General features: G+C 42.0%; 1 protein-coding gene across 1 annotated transcript in view; it reads left to right on the top strand.

The window, feature by feature from the left end:
• Positions 1–3,504: 3,504 nt before the first annotated feature.
• SYT10 (synaptotagmin 10) overlaps positions 3,505–24,847 on the top strand; it is a 37,155-nt gene continuing 15,812 nt past the window's right edge. Inside the window, exons 1-3 of the mRNA XM_049821735.1 lie at positions 3,505–3,655; positions 16,941–17,298; positions 23,279–23,843. Of these exons, the coding sequence (XP_049677692.1) occupies positions 3,505–3,655; positions 16,941–17,298; positions 23,279–23,843 (1,074 nt within the window). The remainder of the gene's footprint in view (positions 3,656–16,940; positions 17,299–23,278; positions 23,844–24,847) is intronic.

The raw sequence follows: 24,847 nt of genomic DNA, 5'->3' as shown, positions 1-24,847 counted from the left end.
CCATTTTGACTAAACTTCAAAAATCCTAACACAGTGTTTGTTAAAGATTCATCTTACAAAACTGTACATTTAGCCCATGTTTTTCCTGTCCAAAGTGTAGTACCCTAACCACTGGTTGAATATTGCATAGACAATATGAGGATGTGAATACCTGCAATTAATGTGAAGAAAAGGAAATTTTCTCCCCTAGTCAATGTCAATCAACAGAAATCAGTCAAGCCAGTATGAACTTGCTAATGACAAGCAGCCAGCATACCAAGAGTGGATAAGGTCTGGTGTGATCCCAGCAGCTGGAACCTATGAGGCATGAGTCCACTGTGTCCTAACAAATCATATGTGGTGAGACAGCCTAAGAGCACTTCCAAAGGGGAAATGGTCTTTGTGGATACAAGGGCACACGATGCAACTGCATATTAATTTAAAAACTCCCAGGCTATTGAAAAACCAAGCAGTGGGAGTTCAAGCTAGCAAACAAGCTTTTATATCCTTTCATATGCAGAAAAAGTAGTTTTCCACTGAAAGAACACATTGGAGAAAAATGCCATGAATCCTAACCTGAATTCACATTTTGGACTAAACTCCTCAACACAAAAGTGAAGAACTTCTGTCATCAGTAACTTGACCCCAACAGCAAAAGATGTCTGGATCTGGTTTAGGACAAGATTGTCACATATCTCACCAGCAGAAACATCCACCTTCACGCAGCCACTTGCTCACTCCCCCCCACCCAGTGGGAGGGGGGGGAGAAAACTGTGGAAAAAAAAAAAAGTAAAACTCATAGGTTGAGATAAAGACAGTTTAATAGGACAGAAAGGAGGAAAATAATAATGATAATAGTAACAATAACAAAATTACAATAGTAATAATAAAAGGATTGGAATATACAAAAAAAGTGATGAACGATGCCATTGCTCACCACTCACCGACCAATGCCCAGTTAGTTCCCAAGCAGCAATCTGCCCCCGTGGCCAACTGCCCCCAGTTTGTATACTGGGCATGACGTCACCTGGTATGGAATACACTGTTGGCCAGTTTGGGTCAGCTGTCCTGGCTGTGTCCCCTCCCAACTTCTTATGCCCCTCCAGCCTTCTCGCTGGCTGGGCGTGAGAAGCTGAAAAATCCTTGACTTAGTCTAAACACTACTTAGCAACAACTGAAAACATCAGTGTGTTATCACCATTCTTCTCATAGTAAATCCAAAACATAACACTATACCAGCCACTAGAAAGAAAATTAACTCTATCCCAGCTGAAATCAGGACAATAAGTAAACAAGGAGGGTGGCAAACTGATCTATGTGTGAAAGTTTGACCCTATTATAATCAATGGCAAAACTGCCAGTAACTTGAGAGACAAAAAATTTCACTCGTGGACTGTGTGATACATCCATGGGCACAAGGACAGTCTGTAGAAAGGTTCAGAAATAGAAGAGCTTAGTTTTCAGCCCTTAAATGGAGTCCTTTGCCTCATTAAAACCCACTTCTGTTTAAGACCCTTCCTTTATCAGTCTGTATTTGTATCTCCTGTTAGCTTCTGCTAGAGTTCTGAATATGTCTCAAAGATAAACAGACTGCTTAATTATTAGTTGGTGGTGCATGACAGAATTTTGGGAACAGGACTGTAAATGTCACATGAACAGTAAATATGTTCATAATTTGAAGTCTGGAGGTAGGCATCAGTTGCCTTCACTGTAATGTACATACCTTTTTATTGCTAGCAGGCCTATTTTCATGAGATAATTATACAGATTTAGGTCCCTATGAGGGTTAAATGAATCTTCAAATAGTACTACACAGTTCTGTGTCCTGACTAGTTACAGTCTAAACATTCTAGGATTTGTCAGAACACTTTGCAGAAATAACACAGAGTTTTGACAATGCTAATCTCAGGAAACACACTGAACGGGGAATGATTTCTTTAGTAGCATCCGGTATTTCTGAAATACCTGCTATATCTGTGAAAAAGCATTATGGATCAGAATTTCTCTTGATGTTACAGTTTGTATACAACAGAGGCTATTACTTCCCTACGATTTTGAAAAATACTTGTGTATGAATTCCCATGCATAAATGCATGAACCTTCAAAATGCCAAGTGGCTGATTTTTAGAAGTATCATCTGTTTTTTACAAGTATCCGTACTATGTAAAGTACAGGATTTCAGAATTAAAACTGGAATACACATTTCTGTAATATTTCATAATTTACAGTTATTGACTGGTGGTTATAAAGTTTTCCAATGTTAAGCTTTCCAGTTTGTTAGAGAGAGTTATTAATTTTCAGGTACAGATAAAAAAATTGAAACCTGGAGGAAAAAAAGCACAGCAGCGTACAAGTTAACTCCTCATGCTTATGAAACCGAGACACCCTAGCAGCGGACTACAGGCAGTGCTGTTAAGCAAACTGCTAGCAGACTTCCTTTCAAGGGTGCCTAATCAGAATTAAGTACTGAAACACATACATATGACATCGAAGAAGAAGCATTTTTCTTCACAAATATAAAAATGTATCAGAATTGCAGTAAGTATATTAACAAATTAACAGTTTAAGTCTCGTCCGGCTATGCAGCCACTAAGTGAAATAACCACCAGCAGTAAAAGCTGTACTGATTTTTAGAAGTATGTTCAAGCACATGCAGTACCTGGAACTTTTTTACCTATAAAAAACCCCCAACTTTGCAGAACTTGTTGAGGAAACAGAGGGGACGATCGTAAGGTTACTCTAACGCCTTTACAAGTTAAACAAATAGCCCAAGTCAACTATTCCGTAACTCTGCTGCTGAAAAGTCTAGTGGAGATGGTGACTCGGTTCTCGAAGTTATCTGACGTTGCTCGGCAGACCGTACTGAAGATGACACTGCCCAGGTCACCTCAGAAATAGCGTTCCGGGGAAAACGACCGGCGCGGTGCCGAACAAACTCCGCTTCGTCCTCCCGCCGCGATGAGCGACCGAGCAGCTCCGCACGAAGCGCACCGCTCCCCCGCGGGGCTCGGGGCTCCTGCCCTGGGCGGAGGGGCAGCACTCCTCCCGCCGGCACCCCCGCAACCCCCGCACCTCCCCGCTCCCCTCCCCGGCCCCGCCCCGCCGCGCTCCCACCGGCGCTCTCACCCCGGGAGTCGGCCCGGGCGCCGCCGCCCCTCGCCGGGCCGTGGAGCAAAACTTTCCCCGGGGGACGCGAGCAGCCCCCCCGCCACCTGCGCCCCCCCGCGCTGGGCTGCCATTGGCCGAGCCGCCTACCGAAGCCCGCTAGGCACAAAAGGCGTTGCTAAGTGGATGCTTATTCTCCCCCCCCCTTTTTTTTTTTTTTTTTCCCTCCCCCCCCCCCTTTTTTTTTTTTTTTTCCTCTCCCCCCCCCCCTCCCCCTTCACTACTTCTTCGGTTCACTCGCGCCGCGCCCGCCGCTCCGCTGCCCGCGGGAGGCTGCGCGGGTCGGGCGCGGAGCCGGTCCCGCTCCGGCCATGGGCTAGCGGGCGGCCGTGGGGGGTGGGGGGGAGGTGTGTGCAGAAGATGAGTTTCCCCGCGGAGGACGGCGTGGGCAGCCTCTGCCACAAGGCGCTGCAGATCATCTCGGAGCTCTGCCTGGGCGGGCAGGTGGAGCGGGAGAAGTGCGCCGGCATCTTCCCCCTGGAGACAGCCCGCCAGGGCATCGGCGGCACAGGTACCGATACACCGGCCCCGCCGCCGTCCCCCCACCTCCCCCCGGTCCCCGGTCCCCGGCCGCCACCCGCCGGGCCCGTCCTGCCGCCGCGGGGCGGGCAGCGCCGGCGTGGGCGGCCGGAGAGCGCAACTTTTTCCTTTGCCTTCCCTGCGTGCGGAGGGGGCGGACGGGGTGTGTGTGTGTGGAGGGGGGGGGCAGCCCCACAGCCCGCTTTAAAATCGTCTCCCTCTCGCAGCCCGCCGAGTTCTCCCGGGAAACAGCGAGGCAAGCGGCGGGACCGCCGAGCCGCCGCCTGGGGGGTGGGAGCAGCGCCCCGGGGCGGGGGACGGGGGAAGCCTGGGGCAGCGGGCGCGGGGACGGGGGAGCACCGAAAGGCGCCGAACGGAGACAAATCGCCGCCCGACCGGCGAGCCCCGCCGCGTCGGATGTCTTTGTCACGGGTGGCGGGGAGGACGGGCAGCCGGCCCGGCTGCGGGCGTGAGGTGGGCTGGGGCGGGGGGGGGGGGCACAGCCCGGGCTGGGGACGGAGCTCGGAGCGAAGGCGCCGCTCGGAGTAAACCTGCGGTGAAACTTGACAGAGCGCCCGGCGCTTTCCGAGAGGGGGTTGAGGTGGGTTTACATCCCCGGCGTTAATCGCTGGGGGCGGCAGGAGAGCTTTCGGACAGCCGGGGAGAACCTGGAGAGTCAGGGCAGCCCTCCGGTCCGGGACTCGTGCAGGAAAATTGGGGGGGCGGGGGGGGGGGGGGAATTCGGGTTAATTCAGATATTCCGAAACCAGAAAAATTGTCGGGGTCGAAACCAGGATTTTGACTCCTAACGGTGGTATCTTTGGTGACTGATTTCTGGATTGCCAGGATCTTTGGGATCTGGCACTCTGCGTTATTCTGTACAGTACCCTCCGGACCCCTTGCTTTCCACGGTACTTGTTTTTAGGACGGGGCTTGAAAATTAGTCCAAGTTCCGTGCTTCATTTCTGCCAGAAGGGATTGATAACCTATTCTGTCTGTCCATAAATGCAAATGGACAGCTTGCATTATGGCCAACAACTACCAAGCGTGCAGTGCAAATTAAATAAATTAACACCAAGTCATGAAAAGCAGCAGGTCCTCAGCATGTGCCCCAGCTGCGCTGCTGCTACCGCCACAGCTGTTACTTTTTTTTTTTTTTCTCTTTCTTTTCTTTTCTTCTAATGCCCACAGATTTTACTGTGAATTCCGGGTTATTTGTAGCATCTCAGAGCAAAAGACTCTTGTCTGAAAGAGGAACGGTTCTTCTTTCAGACAGCGGTAACCTGCATGGTTCTCCCAGGGTTTTGCGAGTTTCCAGCCAGTGAAAGACGGAGGGGGGGGCTGGGAGGGGGCGACCCGGCCCAGTCCGGCCCAGTGGGGCAGCAGGGCGTGGGGGGCACGGGGGTTGTAACATGCTTCCACCGGCACGGATCGTGTGATTGTTGTGCTTTGTAAATGCCAGCTACCGAGTATGTTCGGATCATGCATGGTGTTAATTGTCGTGGTCCGAATGGTAGAAGGTTGCATGAAAATAAAATGACCCTAAGGAGCCTGGAAAATTGGGCTCTGAAAAGCTTAGTTTCTCACTGCACGGGGAGTCAGTATTAGGTGTCATATAAAAACAAAGTTGAGGTATAAACAGGTGAGATGGGAAGGAAACAAAAATGTCCCACAAGACTGTTTAGAAAATGTGCATCTTCAACACTGCCTTGATACTGCATTGTGTACAGTAACAGAAGCTTCATTTTAGGCATTTCTTCAAAGTCAACGATCTTCTTGGTTTTTCATTTGTAAACCCTAACTACCTTGCAATTGTTGGATTAGAAAAAAACTGACAGCAGACCAGGGGCTTGAACCACTGGGTCCCACATCTCAGCTGAGTTCCTAAATCTCACTTTTTCCTCCTTAAGAGGAAACCATTATTAGATGATGGGTGCCAACTTTATTGGCACACATTTTATTAAACATTGTCTTATTAATAACACTGCTAACGAGCATATACTAATACTTTCTGTCTCCAGTGGAGGAACAGACACACAGTCGTTGTTGATAATTGACAATATTTTAATATGTAAACACTTGGATAGACAAGATAAATATCACTCACATCAATTTCATGAACTGAAAGTCTGTAAATACAGTTTAGGCTGAGGGAAATGCAGTCATTGAAAGGTGAACCCTGCCATATCTCTTCTGCTCTTCAAACGCCATGTAGAGTTCCTTATCTCTATGGATAAACTTAATGTTGTCGGCAGTGTTGAACATCCATAGTTCCTGTTCATTAAAGGTAGAAACAATAAGTGTTCTCCATCGTCACTCTGAGAAAGAAGCCATAAATGTTTGTGTTTTCCTGAAATATCTGTCTCATACATAGGGTGGTAGCATTCGGTGTGAATCCATATCATGTAGCCATACCCTTCTGTGGCTGAGTAGGTTCTGCCCAGTTCTGGTGTCATGCAGCTGCAGCAGTATGGTACAGAGGAGGAATGGCTATTTAGCCCTATCAGTTTTGCTCTATGTCCTGACTGATGATGCTGGAAGCACTTTCCCAGCGTATGCCCATACCGGGTGACATGCATCATGGAACTAGTTCAGTTATGTGCTCCCTGGGGCTCCAGCTGTAGCAGTGTGTTGGGAATTAGCTCCTGCAAAAAGCACTAAAGTGTGTGGAGTAGAAACTACTGTAGTAACAGTAAGAAGATACTTGGGGTGTGAGGAGGAGTTCTGGAAGATGGAGAAAAGATAAAAGACTGTGAGAGGGTCACTACAGATTAATGGTTTATTATTGTATGTTGTTATGTTATAGAATCACAGCTAAACTTTCAATCAAAACCCAAAAAGCAAATAGTCCAGAAGATGGTATAAAGAGGAAAGAAAAGAAAAAATAATAATAGCTGGCTATACAAGGATAGTATAGTTGCTTTTTAAATGGTGGGTTCATTCAGTTTTCCTCATCTCAAAAAGAAGATACCTAAAAGTGTCAGAAAGGTAGCATAGGCAATAATCACTAATGAGATTTCGTTTGAGGAAATAAGTCTAAAAAGATGAGGAGACCCATATTTGGAAAGGAAAGAATAGTGCAAGAAACATTTCAGAAAGTAAAACAGTAGAAGGTAAAAAGGAAAGCAGAGCATTTCTATTTAATACAAGAATAAAATTATGCTCTAGAAGTCGAAAACATTAAAAAAGGCAACTAGAACTGCTGTGATATGGTTATGTTGGGGGTGTGATGATTGCATTCTGTTCAGCTAGACCATGAAAAGCAGCCAAGCTTCTCAGAGCAATCAGCTAGTTAAGACAAAAGGTGTACCACCCAATCACAGGCTCAAAGCAAAATATGAGACAATATTGACCTTGTGACCCAAGAGGTTTCACTGACAACCAGAAAGGCTGGGTACTGATTTTTTTGTTAGTGGAAGTGTCTAGGTATGAGAAAGAAGCATAACAAGGGTAACAGAATCAAGCACAGAGAAGAGGGAGCCAGAGACACAGGCAGAACAAAAAATGGAGAGTATGGCTTTGGGAAGGCAGAGTACAACAAGCAGAAAGGAGAGCTATTCAGGTTTGCTGCTAACCGAAAAATCAACCTCCATGTGTTTGATTCTTCTTATTCTCAGAGAAATAAGAGTTTGGACATTCTTTGTGGACAAACAGGATTATATCAAAGAAGTGACTGATTATTCAATAGTTTTTTCCTCTCAGCAATACCATCTCAGTGACACCATCACCTTAGGACCCTTAATTACTGCTCACTGCTTGGGTCAAAAAGGGGTAATCATATTTAGTGTAATGGATAATTAATCTATGGAACTCACAGCAGAGTATCTTAGTGAGATAAATAATTCTGTAAATTTCTAAGAGTTTTAGACAATTAGTGAAGATAGACATCTGCTGTTACATTTTCTGCCCTGGTAATTACAAGGACTATTAATTCTCTCATCTCGGGGGAATGTTCAAGTGAAAAGATTAGGAAGCTGTTTATATTTATGGTACCTTTATATATTTATATGACTATGTGAGCTTGCTTCTGAAGTGTATAACATTTTTGGCAAAATGCTGAATTAGTTGTGCAACTGTTTTCTTTTTATTTTACACCTCCTTTATTTCCAGTAGATTTAGGCAAGATGATTAAGATGTTTGTCAATTAATAGGAAGAGTTCAGGTGGAAAATAAATGGGAGCTGGATGTGCAGGATTGCACCTAACAAAATTTATCTCTAATCCAAGTACATTATTTTCTAAAGTGTCCAAAATTCATATATGCAGCTTGGTTATACTTGTATTTTGACTCAGGTTATTTGATTAATAAAGGACTCTAATTCATTTTTACCAGTTAAGCATCCCTCCTCATTTTCAAAGGAACCAAGCACATCAAAGTCCCAGTTGGGAGCATTTCTGAAGGTTAAGCCAATTGCATAGAGTCTAATGAAAGGAGCTTTGGCATCCTGCTCTAGGCACACATGTTTAAAATTCATTGCATGTCCTCTGCAAATGGTGGGCACTTTCTGCTGTCTTTGCCTTTTTTTAGGCCTGCTGGTCCTACAGAACTTCACTATCTTATTATCAGCTCTCACAGTGAATCGATGTTTATAACAGAGCTGGGAACCCAGTTGCTTCCCTGCCAGGAGGGCATATTTTAGCCATCTAGAGTGGGTAAAGAGTTCTAGAGAGCCATGTTCGCTCTTGCTCTTTTGCTTGTCCAACAATGAATTTATGTTGACCATGCAAAGAGCATCAGCTTCTACAGGATCATCTGTTACTCATCTAAATATTCTACTCACAAGTATTTTATTAACATAAAAGTTTAACCTACCAAGTTTCTAACCCTACCCCTGATTGGCAGTTTACTATAGAAGTACAGAGGGAGGAAGAAAACACTGGAGCATCCTGCACATAGCCATTCTGTAATACAGCCTCGCTCTTCCCTGAAGACTAATGCCTCGGGTCCTTCTGCTGTACCTGGCATGAGTCTCCCGTTGGCAGCTCTCAACCTGCTGATGGCAGCTGATGGTTTACATTCAGTCCTGGTTCCTTCAAACATGCATGTGTGCATGAACCATTGCACACACACACGGAGTATAAGCTGTAGGTATATTTAAACTGCCTGGATACATTTAGGGGTGGAAAGAACAGATTTATCCAATAGCATCCTTGCAAGCTCTTCTCAACTGTGCCAAAGCGAGCATGAAGGGGACCAGACATGGCTTGAAGGAATGTGAAGACTACTGCAATCAGTGTAGGACTGTCATACAAGAAAGGAACACTTTTCTTCATGAGGAAGTAGTTGTGTGATACAACTGAGCATTCTGTTACAGAGAAATGTGATAAAATTAAATAATAAACATTTGGACAGTTAACAGGCCAATCGAATTATTTATGATACAGCTTATCACCTGGGCAGAACAAAGTTATTACCAGGGAGAAATATGGTTTGGGGGGGGAAAAGTGCCGGTTTACTGAAAAATATGCTTAACAAAATCAGTGTTAACAAGCTGTGAAATCCAGAAATGCATCTCATTCAGCAGCGTAAAGGCAGAACAGAGGGGTAAACATACCACAGAGACCAGATTTATTTACAGGAATTGTGAAGGCAGTCACAACAATGCAGAAGTGCTCAACATGCAGACAGCAGCGATACGCAGTAAAAACAAGAGTTTCATGAAAGAATCCTCCTCCATAAGCATTTTGCAAAGAAATACAGATGAGAAGTATGGAAACATTTGGAACAGCTGGAGTACAAATCTGTAATGATGAAGATAAAGAGACACAGTGTTTTGCTGGGTCTCGTTGTATGTGTGAGATGTTCATTATATAATGCTGGGTAAGAATAAACATAACCATGACAATTCAAAAATGACACTTGAGCTGCATGAACCTTGTTACAGCTATGGTATGCTTATGATTAATGGCAGTCTAGTGGGCTTATGATGTGTTTTCATTTCATTTTCTTGTCTGAAAGAGGATAATGAGAGTTTCTTGCAGATGCTCACAGAGACATCCTTACAAGTGGGAGAGCAGCATGGGACCAAACCCAAAACTGTTTTTTTGTTTAATGGAAGGCAAGCGGGCAGACATGGGTTGAGCAGACATGGGAATTACTTCCTATTGAGATTAAGTGAGAGTTAACGAGTAGAAAAGTAGGTAGGCCAGAAAAAGCCTTGGAAGTGGAGACAAATAATTTACATTTGGTGTGTTACAGAGGAGAGGCCAACGTTCAGTGCAACATCTTTTGCTTCTACACTGCAGGAAAAACACGATGACCGAGTGAGGCAGAAGTGAAAGCCATCTTCTCTAGTTACATACAGCACACAAATAACGTACTGAGGCTCATGAATATACAGCTGTTGTGGCAAATTCCTTCTGATTTTTGGAAAACAGAAGGTAATGGGGTCTACAAAAGAAGGCTAATGAGCTTTGGGAAATACCTTGTATCTGCTGTATGTCACATAATCTGAAGTCCTGTACATGGAGTTTGAAATGGCAAAAGAGGGTGTTCCATTTGTGGTTGGACAGATATAGATTATCAGACACATTAATATATAACTTAGATAAAATGATTTTGACAAGAGATTAATAATTTTATGTGCTGTAATCATGTAGTAAATCACAGTGATACCTGACTTCATTGGATTCCCTTACTGTCAAGAAACATGCTACCACAAAGCCCAGTTAGCATTAAGAAGTGGTACACCAGCCAGTAGATGGTGATGGCTGTTTTGAACAAATTCAGACATCAGACTGAATTAACAGCCTAGAAGGGAACACATTCACAATAGAGCTAGGCTCAAAAGATATGAGGAAGACCTTCAAAGTATGTTTCTCCATGAGAACAGGAGAGGAGATCATATTAAGTGATACTAATACTTTAAGTGAAAGGCTATTTTTGCTGTTTGAAATTTAAGTGGGGTGTTCTGATAGGTTCAGGTTATGAGACAAAATACAAGACTCTGCGTTTGCCACTTTCTGAGGCACGCTAAAGCATTATATCCCCATCTGCAGGGATTTGGATGAAACAGAAGTAATTGTGGAAGATCTGCTAATGCCAAGTAAAAATGAACACCAGCAACTTTTTATGTTCTTCAAATTTCCCCAGGGAAAACTGAACAGCAGAAATGATGGGATGGACCAACTGGTTCATATACATGGAGATAAGGGAGATTTATTGGACCCAGACCTTTTATAATCACTTATTATAAAAAAAGCTATTATAAAAGCTATTAGACTGCTTCCTTCCAAATCCTAGAAAAATCACAGAGAATAATTTATCTGATTGAGCTGACTCCTGATTTTCCAGACGCAAGAGTTCCCCTTAGAGTGGTCACTATGGAAAGGGTGAAGTTCCTTACAGTTGATGAACAAGAGAACAAATTAAAAGTTAAGGAAAAATATGCTTGAAAAAAGTTTCAGAAACATTGTACATTAAATATTTAAGAGAGCCAAGATATAGATGAAGAGGTGGGTTAAAAGAGAATATAATCCCCTTTTTTCCCAGGTGTTCCTCTCTCCCTATTCCTTTGCTGGCAAGAATATGTTCTCTTTGGTATGGTCCACATCAGACACGTGCCTGCCCCTTATAAACATGGGCAGCTATGTCACAGCACTATCTGGTCTCTCTCTCCATTCAAGATAATGGGTTTGTGGAGTATGTTTTTCCAAAGTTAAGCATCAAGGGGCACATACTGTCAGGGCACTAACTAAAATGTAATGTACATAATGTACATAACTAAAATGTAAATGAACTTAATTTGGTTAGGAAATGGAAATCTGCCAATGTGCATGCTTGCAAATGAATTCATGGGCAGAACTTTTCTGAGGTAAGTTTCAAACAACAAATTGTTGTAAGCCATAGTACAGAAACTACTGCTCAAATCATTCCCTAGCATCCAGAAAAAAGATGGGAATGTTTCTGAAATACTTACCTAATATGAAAGACTGGCTATCTTATAGTGGAAATGTTTCTGAGGATATTTATTAAAAATGTAGAGAGATTTTGAGGTAAAGAGAATTCACACATTTCCCAAACAGACATGCCTTTCTCAAATGAGAAATATAAAATTGTCCAAAATTCCATATCTTGAAAGAGTAGTTTTAAATAGAAAGCCATCAGGAAACACGATACTTTCTTTCAGTTATGAAATTCTATCAAGGCTATGAAGATGACATTAAGGACAGAGGTCAGTAAAGGAAGATCACCATGAGGGAAATGGTAACTCCAATGAAGTTGCTGGAAGATTTCCCACTAATCAGGAGGGAGTGTGTAAGAAAGAGGTTCTTCTTCATACTGCTGATTTTACCCAGCATGAGAACAGGAATGGCAAAAGCATAATGCTACATGTCCAGATGAATATTCGGAAAGATGTCCAGTTCTTTGCAAATGTGTAACATTGAAGACAAGCTGCAATTACCATTTCAGAAAAAGAGTAGTCAAACAACTGCTTGTAGTTCAAGATGGTTTTTCTCTTCCTTCATACCAGAGACTAGTGAGAACATCGTTTACAGTGTTGGCAATTAACATTGTCCCAGCAGAGTGAGTATATCTCCTTCTGCCTCTAAAAACTGAGGCAGTCTTTGAATTTGTCACCAGTTCTACATCTTTAAATAATACTTATGTATGTGAAGTGCAACCCTGGTCTGATGACACATCCATCCTTCAGAAACCATTTTCCTTCCCAACCAGATTTCTTTGGCAGGGATGTGAAGAAACTCCTAGTCTGAAGAACTGTCTCTTAATGTTTTGTATTCTTAAACCAAACTTCCTATAAAAAGGTAATATAAGAGACATAGCCACTCTAACAGGCAAAGGGTCTGGGAAGCTCCCGTTGACTCCTTTTCTACAGATGATTTCAGTCTTCACATAACAGCAAATCTCTCATAATTGCTCAACTGAGTGACTGTCAGAAGTGAGGAAATGAAGCAATATGCTTTTTATATCAATTATTATGGCATACAGATTGCTTTTTAGCAATTATGGCAGTAAATGTAATTAAATACTTTTCTTTGTAATGAACTTTTTTTTGGTCAAATTCCTGGCAATTAAAATATTTCATGTTTCTGTTTAAGTATTTGTTGTATTATGAAGTACAATATGTGAGGTTGTTTATTAGTAAAATAGCAAAAATGCAGACTATAATTTGTACAACTCTTTGTAGAATTAGCTCCTTTTCTCCATTCTTGAGACTTCAGATGTTCTATGTGATTATTTTAGAGCTATAAAACTAACACTTTCTGTAAAGGTTTTAGGAGTGACTTAGAGTTTGAAATAGTTTAATGGAACAGAAAAAAAAGCTTAGAGAAAGTTGAAGTACAGGAGTAGGTGTTGAAAGGAGAAACCAAGTTATCTGAAGGCTTGAAAAATGTCTTGCAGTGAAAAACTTAAAACAGAATTGGCTAGAAATGCTTTGATGGAATGTTTTTCAACTGGTAGTATCTATTTATCAAATTGAAACTCTGCTGGAAGGAATCAATTTTCATATTTCTGGTTTTGAAATGTTTCCAGTGGTTTCAAAGTTGTTAAAACATCCTGTTTCAAGTTTTTAAAATGAAAAAAAAAAAAATTACAATCTTCAGTTCTAAAAGCCTTCCTCTCAAAATGTAACCTAATTATGCCAGCCATCTCTAAAGTGAGCTGGAAATATTGCAAATGACCCCAAATTGAATTGCTTTTTGTTTTCTTTTTTTTATTATTTATTTATTTCTGATAGATCATCAACATTTTCAAGAATTCTACTTTTTGTCAGGCTTCGAGAATGGAAAAATATTTTGTCCAGCTTGATTGAAATTCAGCTGGTTCAATTTATGATAAAAGTTCCTTCAGTGGGGCATACGTCTGTATTAATATATTAAATTTAGTTATGACTATGTATTGGGTTTGGTAGCAAGGGTCTACAGGGGTGGCTTCTGTAAGAAGCTGCTGGAAGCTTCCCCTATGTCTGACAGAGCCAATCGCAGCCGGCTCTATGATGGACCCGCTGCTGGCCAAGGCCGAGCCCATCAGCGAGAGTGGTAGCACCTCTGGGATAAAAGATTTTAAGGAGGAAAAAAACTATGCAACTGCAGCTGAAGAGAGGAGTGAGAACATGTGAGAGGAACAGCCCTGCAGTCCCCCAGGTCAGTGCAGAAGGAGGGCAGGAGATGCTCCAGGCGCCGGAGCAGAGATTCCCCTGCAGCCCGTGGGGAAGCCCCTGGTGAGGCAGGCTGTCCCCCTGCAGCCCAGGGAGCTCCACGGGGGAGCAGATCTCCACCTGCAGCCCGGGGAGGACCCCACGCCGGAGCAGGTGGATGCCCAAAGGAGGCTGTGACCCCATGGGAAGCCCGTGCTGGAGCAGGCTCCTGGCAGGACCTGTGGATCTGTGGAGAGAGGAACCCACGCTGGAGCAGGTTTTCTGGCAGGACTTGTGACCCCACGGGGGACCCACGCTGGAGTTCATGAAGAACTGTAGCCTGTGGGAAGGACTCATATTAAAGAAGTTCATGGAGGACTGTCTCCTGTGTGGGAGGGACCCCACACTGGAGCAGGGGAAGAGTGTGAGGAGTCCTGCCCCTGAGGAGGATGAAGCGGCAGAGACAACGTGTGATGAACTGACTGTAAATCCCACTCCGTCCCTGTGCACCGCTGGTGGGGAGGAGGTAGAGAAAATCGGAAGTAAAGCCCAGGAAGAAGGGAGGGGTGGGGGGGAAGTGTTTTAAGATTTGGGTTTTATTTCTCATTATCCTACTCTGATTTGATTGGTAATAAATTAAATTATCTTTTTCCCCATGTCAAGTCTGATTTGCCTGTGTCAGTAATTGCTGAGTGACCTTTCCTGGTCCTTATCTCAACCCATGAGCCTTTTGTTATATTTTCTCTCCCCCTGTCCAGCTCAGGAGGGGGAGCGATAGAGCAGCTTTGGTGGCTTCTGGTGTCCAGCCAGGGTCAACCCACCACAGCCCATTCTCTTGCACTGAGGCCAACTTGCATGTAAGAGCCTATTTCCATGCTATTCAAGTCTGTCATGTGCTGAAACAGAAGGACCACATCCAAACCACCTATTAAGAGTGATCATTGGCCTACTCTAATTCCTCTTCCATGCCCAGGAATTGGCTGGGAGGGCATCAACTGGCCCAGTTTAAAACCATTCCAGGGACTGGTATAGGCAATTGAGTTTCAAGTCCTGTGTTTGTTTCCTGGCATGGTTTATTTTATTTGTATTTTGTATAGGCATGTCTTATGAAGCATATCATATCTTTTAATCTTTCATACAAAGACATGAAAGAAGCAATGACTGTAAATTAGAACTACAAAAGTACGAATCAGAAATACAAATTTGCAACAAAGTGATTAACCTTTGAAACAAGCTGTAAACTCAGCATCTCTTGATGTCTTCTCTTGTTGTCAAGATAGGACAGTCTGCTTCAGAACATGAACAAGCCGAGTAAAAATTACTGGGCTCAGGAAGGATATCAGGGTAAACAGTAGATTAAAACAAATAGCCTAATAATCCCTACTGGGAATAAATTATCTAGAAAGATCATATGCAAAAGTATCGTTTGCATCTTGTGTTACATTATTATTAGATATAATTATGCATCCATTCATTTTATGGAAGCATCTTAAGTCAGAATTTGCCATATTAATTTCTCATTAAGCTGACATGCATTTTCCAAAGGCTACATTTTGACATTTAACTACAGGCAGAAAAGGAGGATGCCTTTCTCAGGACTGGCACGAAATGGTCAAGGAGGCATACTTCTGTTCAAGGCTGGGCAGCTGCTTGTGCCAAACTCTTTAAATCAAGAAACACATCCTCAGCCAATTCCCCCCTGACACTGGCCAGGACGTATATGTAGCAAGGTTGAGCAGAACTGTATCTTTCAAACATTTTCCATTTCCTTTTGCTATTCTCACGCATTTTCGTGCTGAATGGGCCTGAAGATCAGTGTTTGTTACTGGAAAATGTATCTGGATATTATATATTAATAAAGAAAATGTTCCCAAGTTTTCTACTGGAATCTTCATCTCTCAAAGGGACCTGTGAGGTACATACTGTTCCAGGGAGCTAATACATACCTAGAGGTTCCTGTAGAAAAAACATGCTCAAACTCTCCTTGCACTTTTCCACTGTTTCAGTTTAGTAGCCTATAGCTTGGAGCTATGGATACAAAATATTAGCTGTTAAACTGTCAAAACTTATTGTAACAAGCAGCAGCAGCTATTACTTGAGGGACTTTTAAGTAGGGTTTATTGAATACTTTTAAAGCATACCAAAGGCTCTTTTCAAAAGGAAAGGGATTTTTTTTAGTTGTATTTTATAATATTACATGATACTGGAAAAATCAAACTGAAACATGTCACATAGAATAAAACTCCTAATTAGGGCTCAACTGGCATTTCTGGTGATCCACCATCTCCTAAAATATAAATCTGTTCACAGAATTTCGTTGGTATGAAATCTGTTCTCCTATCTTTGCCCGTGCTATTGGATCTGCTAACTAATTGTGGCAGAAAAAGTCAAATACGGGGCAGCAGGGGTAGCTAAGTGTACCGTATGGTCTCTGTATAACTCAGGGTGCTGTATAGTGTATTCTGAAGTCAGCTGCATTTTCAGAGCAGACTTTCAGATACAGATGTATATGTGCTGTCTCAGTCTAACACAGTCTTGGTCCAGAGCTTAAGATTTAACCTTGGAAGTTTCTTATTTATGACAGATTATATCCTGTCTCTATGCCACATAAACGTTAGGTTTTAACATGTTTCTGAAGCGGTTAGCACACAGAGTCAAAAGTTGGGCAAGCCTTGAAGAAATTTGTGTATCAGCCTGGTGGTTTAGAACTGGCCCATCTTCATGCGCACTTACAGAAAATGTTGACTGTGGTTTACCTTTTTCAGCAAGATGTGTTCCTGAGCAGACACCTTTTGACAGCAACGGCCATGAGTATTTGGGACCATTTGGGTAGTCCCTTACTTCCTGAGAAGTCTGACTGAGTGTGTGGCTGGTGGTACAGATACTGGCCCCTGGCCTGAACAACAATTAATGGAGTATTTGTGAAATAGATAACAGAGAATGATAGCATTTTAAAGGTACAGGCTTAGGTACAAGCCTGTAAAAAAAAAACCAAAAAACAAAAACAAAACCAAAACAACCAACCAACAAACCAAAACCCCCAAAACATTAAATAGGACTTTAAAGCTCTACGCAAGATAATGATCAACATGTTTCTATCTCCTTACCTGTGCCATTTTTAATTTTTTTCTCTCAATGTTTGTCTGTCATGGTGATCTTTGTTTCTAATTCCTTGCAGACATCTCAGTCAGTCTGTTAGCAGTAGTCGTCAGCTTCTGCGGGCTCGCCTTGCTGGTAGTCTCACTTTTTGTCTTTTGGAAGTTGTGCTGGCCCTGCTGGAGAAGCAAACCTCTCACTTCCAATGCCAGTAATGTCCCTCAGAGCAACTCCAGTGCTCCTACGGAGGTTTTTGAGACCAGTGAGAAAAAGGAAGTTAAAGAAAATGGGAAACCTACAACAAAGGTACTTGAAGCTGCATTGAAAATTAGCCACACTTCACCTGATATACCAGCAGAGGTCCAGAACGCACTGAAAGAACATCTGATCAGACATGCACGCATGCAGAGGCAGATCACCGAGCCCACATCGTCATCAAGGTAAGTCAGGGGCACTCGCGTTCGTGGCATGTTTTCTGGAAACAGGTAGAGCCAGAATGCTCTGCTGAAAATTTCCACGATCCTGGATTATTCACTGACTTCTTAGCACTTATGGGCGAAACAGCAGTCACAGGAAGGCAAAGCCTCAGTGTCCTTTGAACAGAATGCTCTGAAACATACGCTGTACCTTCAGTTACATCATTATTTTAACATATGAAGATCAAATCAACATCTTCTACTACTTTGTAAATACGTATGTTGCTACTTTAAGCATTTTCATGTTAGGTTTTGTTGCTAGGAAAATCCATTTCAGTACTGCAAGTCTAGCTTTATGCAGAGATGTGTTTTATAGATACAGCAGCTGCTTTTGCAGATGAAAGTTTCCCTTTCCACTAAATAAATGACAGGTTCGTTTTTGATGGCACATTTCTTTAAGACTTGGTTTGCCACTTATAAAGGAATTAAAATCCCAGTCTAAGAATGTAGATTCTTACGGACTGATCTTAAAGCAGTACAGATTCTATAGATCTTTAGTATAGAGTAGTAAAAAGTTCTAAAGTATAGATCTTTAACTAACTAACAAGCATGTAGTATTCCTGAAGTGATTTCTTTTGTATTAAAACGCACAACACAAACTTTTCTCTTGTCTTATGTACTGCTTTATATTAAAAAATAGTGAAGACGTGTGCAGCGACCTGTAGTTTCAAACAGGATTTTCTTCAAATACTGTCAGCAAATTTAATGCATGGAAAACAAACAATGAACTGCAAAGATCACTTTTTTACATAAAGAAAAGGGAATGTTCTATAAACAATGAATGGGAAAATGAAGACTAAAGGTGTCACCTGAAGTATTGCATAATGCCATAAGTTAGAATGCAAATACTGTATAGGAAGTAGCTTTCCCTCAATAAAACATTTGCTAAATGAACACAGGCTACCAAAGGAAAAAAAAAAAAAAAAGGCTCACATTCACAATAATCATTGGAGGCACAAGACTGGAGAAGACACGCACTTTACATTTAGCGCGCACATAATTTGCTGGCCACCTGTGAGTCCCTAAGACAGCATTTTGCCAGCTCAGTGCGCTCATTGCGGTGGCGAGCGCTGAAGTGCTTTTTCCCAGCTATCCCAACAGCGTGGAAGAGCCAGCAGGCAACCACAGGAGGGTCCCAAAAATGAGAGCACTCCAGCCGGGGAAGGTCTAACTGACTTTAGCGGCTGAATCATCTCCTGAATTATGAGACTGTACAGCTGGCTTTAAGCCACATTGCCCTGGCTATGCCTGGCTCTAGCTATTGTATCCATCTGCTAAGAGAGGGAGCACAGTATCCAAGTCACTCTGAGGAATGCTTCCAAATTACTGGGATGACTACTTTAAAATTGTAACTGTTATACTAAATACAGAGGGACCAAAATTGATACAGCTTAGAATGACAGTGATATTACACAATTGTTATTACCTAATAGGATATTAATTGGAAGAGATTTATCCATCATGTACCAAGAGGTACATCTGTAGGCAATCAGACTGTCTGACTTCCTAACAGACAAGAAATAGCTGGCTGGCAAATGGACTTGAGTAGTCCCTGTGGTATTATAGGGGAAGAAAGAAGTTCCAGGGACATGATCCAGAGCTACTTCAGGCTGTGGAAATATTCCCACAGACCTCTAGAGTGATTTGGACTGGGATCTAAATGCATATAAAATATCTGTGAAGCCAAGGACAGATTTACAAAATTAAAACCTGCCATCAATCCTACTCTTTCTGCATGTGTTGGTAACTTTGTAAGGGAGCTTTTTCTTTTTATCATCTCTAGAGTATCAGGGTTAAATCTTTCCTAAGAGGGACAGTTCCTTTGCTTTGAGTAACCCTGATTGTCTCCCACCATAGCCAATTAATAGCAGGGTGTTTGGAGATATCACCTTCCTTTACAGTTGGCTGAAAAAGTCTGCACCCTTGCTACAAAGTTACCCAGAAATAGTCCTTTCTGTGTTTGTAAGTGCATTTTTTCTGTACCTCTGCCTGCCTTAAGGGAGTCTTAACCTTCTGGCAGCACATATTAATTATTGCTGCCAAGAATATCATGTATGAGATGAAGGCTGGACATTTAAACCAGCTTTCTGGGTTACTCCTCCAATGTGTTGCAGAATGTTGGATCACAAAATGACTAAAACCTGACTCTGGTGTCCTTCACTGGGACCTCTAAATAAAGGGGAGCCATTAGCAGACACAGAGGTAGCATAACTTTCTCTTGCACCATCTTCAGCACACCACTGCTTTGTTGTACTCAGGAGTCCTGAGCGATCCAAATGCACCATCTCCTAAATGTATTCTACTGACAAAGGATCTAAGAGAAATGTTTGCTGTCTGGATTGTCTTCTCTACACTGATCTCACCTGAGCTGGGGCTAATAAAAGGGTTGTAACCAATTCTGTGATAGGTTCATGTAGCCATCAGCTCTTAATAAAAGAAATGTAATCATACTAAGTCATTGTAATTGAAGCATAAGGGTTTTACGAAGCCATTCAGAGCAATAATAAAATGTGCCTGATCACTTTTTATAAACTGTACATCTAACATGGAGACATGTTAGTGTAGGGAAATGATGCATTGCTGCTTAATTGGAACTATATCATTTTCATAGTTCCTGATATTATGAAAAGACCTGCTTGTTAAAAGAAAAAAAAAAAATCTCTTTAGTCCTTGATCCCAATTAACCAGTAAACTATGATAGAAGTCCTGCATCAGTGGTGTTCATTTACAAACATTTTTGCTCTGTGTTCTGAGAACCACTTTTCCCAGTACTTTGTGAAAGTATTCTGTAATATAGTTTATTGCTTCTAGAATATTCCTTTCTTCAAATGTTCACCTCTATTTTCAAAGGACATGCTTTTTGCTCTTTAGCATTAGGTGGGAGAGGAGCTTGTCATTCAGCTCTGCAAAGAGTAAGTTGGTTCCCAGAAGCTACAAAGGCAAAAGTGAGGTTCTTGGGAATGTTAAGGTTAAAGAAAAACAGGCAGCTCTGTTGACTTCAGTGATTGCAAGGAGGAGACAGCAGCCCCTGTTCTGTCTAAATACCACAAGTGCTGGTGTCCTTTCCTGGATTTGGTCCAAAAGATTAGTCTAATGTCATCTGGGAAAGCTAGACCAGAGCCGCCCTTTATACATCTCTAGTCATATAAATCAGCATCCTATCCTTCTCTTTTGTTATACCTATGGCAGTCTTACTGAGTTAGAAATCAGCTTCATGCTATCATTATTCCCATGCCAGCACAATTTTATATTAGAGATTTACATACAGATTTGCTGTCACTCAAAATTTATTTGTTCTAAATTATGGAAGGCATGTCTATTATAGCAGTGCTATGTGTAAGAGCCAGTAGAGGTCCAAATACCTGGATTTGCATGTTAGTAGCTTCACTGCATTTTCACAACCTGGTTGCCTGACATCCTTGTACTTCATTATCACAGTCATTAATCCCTTTGTTATTGCAGAACAAAGGAAGAGAAATATGTTGCCATGACAACAACGAAGCATCTTAATAATTAACAGACCAATTAGCTATGTTGGTGAAATGCTGTGACTCAGAACAGATACTAGGCGCTATGTAATTAGGACTTCGCTTACTAGAGCAAAAGCTCTGCTGGTTCCCACAGGGAACAGTCATACGGCTGCACTGCTTTACTTAGTGACATCTCGCAACAGTGGTTCCACTGGAGGATCTTACATGCATAAAGTTTGAAAATTTGAAAGAAAGTCGGTACCTTAGATATAATAGATTTTTTTTACATGTCACTTTTACAAGTATTAATCCAGACCTTCATAAATGCAAGAGAAGTCGAGGAAAAGAGAATTTGTCCTGTATCTGTTTTCAGTCAAACTGGAAATGCCATACAGTCAGCGTCATCACTGTTTCCCCTGCACAGGCAGTTATCTCCACTGCTTGCCTACGGCAGGGTTTGAACATGATGGGCTGGGCATCTCAGTGCTACAGCTGCAGGTGTGAGGAGCGCTCAGGAACACCTACCTGCACAGGTTTCATTAGCACAGAGAGAAGCAGCAGTAACACAGGTCTTCCCGGACTTATCATTACGAGACAAAAATCCTAGAGAGCCAGTGCCTAAACTGCTGCACGCCCAAACGTTTGTTGCCACTACATTTTGGGTGGAGTTCAGTTCCTTCCCTGTGTTTAGCACACCTACGAGGCTGGACTTCTCAGAGGACAAAGGCACAAGGACAGCCCTGAAACCCCCTGAGAACAATATTGTACTTTTCTGACTCGTTAGGGCCTTTCCTCTCCTCACTCCGTTCCAATGGGGACATTGTATACGATGAATTCAGGGAGTTTTAACGTTGAAGAGAAAAGAAAATCTTGCAGCTTGTCTGTCTGTAAAAAAAGAAAGGGTAGAACGTGTTACAAGAGGGTGTATAAATTCGTCTAAATTTGAGATCGAAACACCTGGATTTTTTGGAGCTACTTCAAATGCAGACTATGAAGTTCTCCCCCACCTATTCCTGCATTACGCTGGGGCTGCTCCCTGCACCTAGCAGTACTGAAACAGTCTAAAGGGGAATCGTTCTTGTCTATTATTTAATGGCTGCAGATTACCCTCTTGTATCTCTGCTCAGCTGAACTGCGGTAGTTTTGTGCTTCATGCCTTCTGCAACCACTTCACTTACAGCAAAAATACAAATATCTATGAAATGAGTCCTGGTTGCTTTCAAATGGACAATTTGCATTTCTGATTTAAAGAAAGAAACACACAGCTGTGACACCTCTTGTTTTCAGAACACAACACCACAGGGAAACCAAGCAATAAGGCAAGGCTGCAGTTGGCATTAATAAGCAATTGATTGCAAAAAGCAGAGGAAATTCTGACAATTAAATTGTTTTTTAATGGCAACTAAGTATGCTCACAGGAGGAGGTAGTGAGCTTTTCCAGTAGAGATTGTTGGGGTAGTGAAGTACCAGGGAAATGTGAAAATGTCCAAAAATCAAACTGGACAGGGTGGTCATAAAGGCATCATCTGCTGATGATTAATTCTATGAACCTTTTTGAGCAGTGTTTTTATACTACTTTAAGGCTGTATGGCATGCCAGGGCTTTGATTTCACTCTTAGTAGGAAAGTCACAAATTTCCGTACATGTCCATGAGTCAAGATAAGCCCATAAATACATAGGCTTATGCAACATTGTATTCAGAATTACAAGGATTTAAACATACTGTTTCTTGCTAGGAGTACAGGAATCAGCTTTCTAATACAGTCCACAGCAGAGTGCGAGAACAGAAGGAAAAAAAACCTATCACAGAAAAATGTTGACCAAAACTTTGAAATGTTTGCAGCCAGAGCAAAATGTTCCCAGTATGATTGGAGGAGGCAGCCTGTACCTCAGGGTAGCAAATACTGAGCAGTTATATATAAAATATTGTAGGATGGCAAAGCACCGTGCTGAAAACCTCCAGACATAGGTCTACATGGCCTTTTCAAGCACCTTTCACAGTGATCGTTGTGAAGCTTGGTAAATATTTAATTGGAAAAAAACCACCAAAGAATGCCTCCAAAACCCAGGAAGTACCGATGACTATTCTGCCAGTTATTTTTTTTCAGCCTGACTATACTGTACTCAGGCCCTAGCACAGTGGGATCAAGCAATGTTGGAACTGTCATCTTGTTCTGTGAGAGAACCTGAATTCAGTTTCAGGTCCATAGCCTGAAAACAATGTTATAAATATATGTATTGCCAGGACACTGGGTGTCCCTCAGGCCAAGAAGTTCATTCTGAATGATCGTTTCCTCTCAAGGATGTTTTAACACTTGCAAAACATTTGTGGGGGCTTATTTTAAAATTATTTTTAAAAGAGGAACCCTTACTAATTTGGTCTTCTTGTATTTTCTACTTAGTAATAGCCAGGTCTTTTCCTGGAGATAACCATGGCTCGTTTTGTGTGTGTGTGTGTGTGTGTATGTGTGCAGGCACAATTCTTTCAGGAGGCACTTGCCAAGGCAGATGCAGGTGTCCAGTGTTGATTTTAACATGGGAACAGATCCGATTTTGCAAAGGGGAGAGACAACAACCAGCATTGGGAGAATAAAACCGGAACTCTACAAACAGAAATCTGTGGATTCTGATGGGCAACAAGAAGATGTGAAAACATGTGGAAAACTTAACTTCACTCTCCGATATGATTATGAGAATGAACTTCTGGCTGTCACAATTGTCAAAGCCTTAGATCTGCCTGCTAAAGACTTCACGGGAACATCCGACCCCTACGTTAAGATTTATCTGCTTCCAGACAGGAAAAAGAAGTTTCAGACACGAGTTCACAGAAAGACATTAAATCCTGTCTTTGATGAAACCTTTCAGTTTCCTGTAGCCTATGATCAACTCAGCAACAGGAAATTGCATTTCAGTGTTTATGATTTTGACAGATTTTCTAGACATGACATGATTGGGGAAGTTATTCTTGATAACCTTTTTGAAGTATCAGATCTCTCCAGGGAAGCCAATGTATGGAAAGACATCCACTGTGCCACCACAGTAAGTAATGTGTTCCAAAACTATTAATGTGATATTTTCATTTCTATTTGTAGTTCGTGGCAGAGCATCCTGTTTATCAGCAGAGTCTGGAAAAAAGAAAAAAAGAAAAAAAGTTGACAATATTTTCCTTTGAGCATAGAGAATAAGATGCTTAGGAAGTTATAAAATTTAATTACTAAAAAATCTTCTGGGAACATACCATCACCCTTACGGTTCACTGTGCAAAAATAAATTAAGTTTATTAATTAAATAGTACATCACAAAAGTCACTGCATAACAAGAACTATTAACATTTTCCTGTCAGCAAAATACCCTGTCCTTCAAAATGACCATCTATTGAGGAACAGGGCCCATCCTGCTCTTGTTAGCAGATATTCATAAGTTGGGAATCTTGTGAAGGAAGAGAGAGAGGCTAAAAATGCTTGAAGTCTGAAATGTTCATTGCTGGCTGTCTTGTGCTTAAGGTCCCCAGTAGATGTATCTGTGTTGCTGCTGGTTACTAGCAAAATTCAAGAGGCACAAGCAAGTACAGTTAGGAAATAGAAATTATTTGTTTATTGTTACAAGCAAGAAAAGGAGGCCTGTGCATGGATGACAGGATGGATGACGGGCTACTAGTGGGAAAACCAAACATTGTCTTTATTAACCTTGAAATCCAAACTCATCTTCCCTGGCTGGAATTTGGAGGTGGGGGGGGGGGAATATGAAATATTTTAGTCTGGGGGTTTGATTTTGGTGGTTTTTTAACTATTATGCTATTTATGTAGAAGTTTTTCCATCTCTTGTTCTGTGGAGATATTCAAAACAGTCTGAGTCATCCCTGGGTTTGAGTACGGACTGGTCTTCCACATCAGGGATGAGCAGAGGACAGAGCAGCAGTAGACTTCAGTGACAGAAGCTTCATACCATCCCTTCAATAGAGCCAGAGACTTCCCAAATGTTTTCATGCTGTTCATACCTGCTAGATAAGGAAGTCTAGGACTGCATGACTAGGAGGACAAAGG

This window comes from Accipiter gentilis, chromosome 18 (genome assembly GCF_929443795.1).
Source record: "Accipiter gentilis chromosome 18, bAccGen1.1, whole genome shotgun sequence".
In the NCBI taxonomy this organism is placed as follows: Eukaryota; Metazoa; Chordata; class Aves; order Accipitriformes; family Accipitridae; genus Astur; species Astur gentilis.
This window is presented reverse-complemented; position numbering and strand designations above follow the sequence as displayed.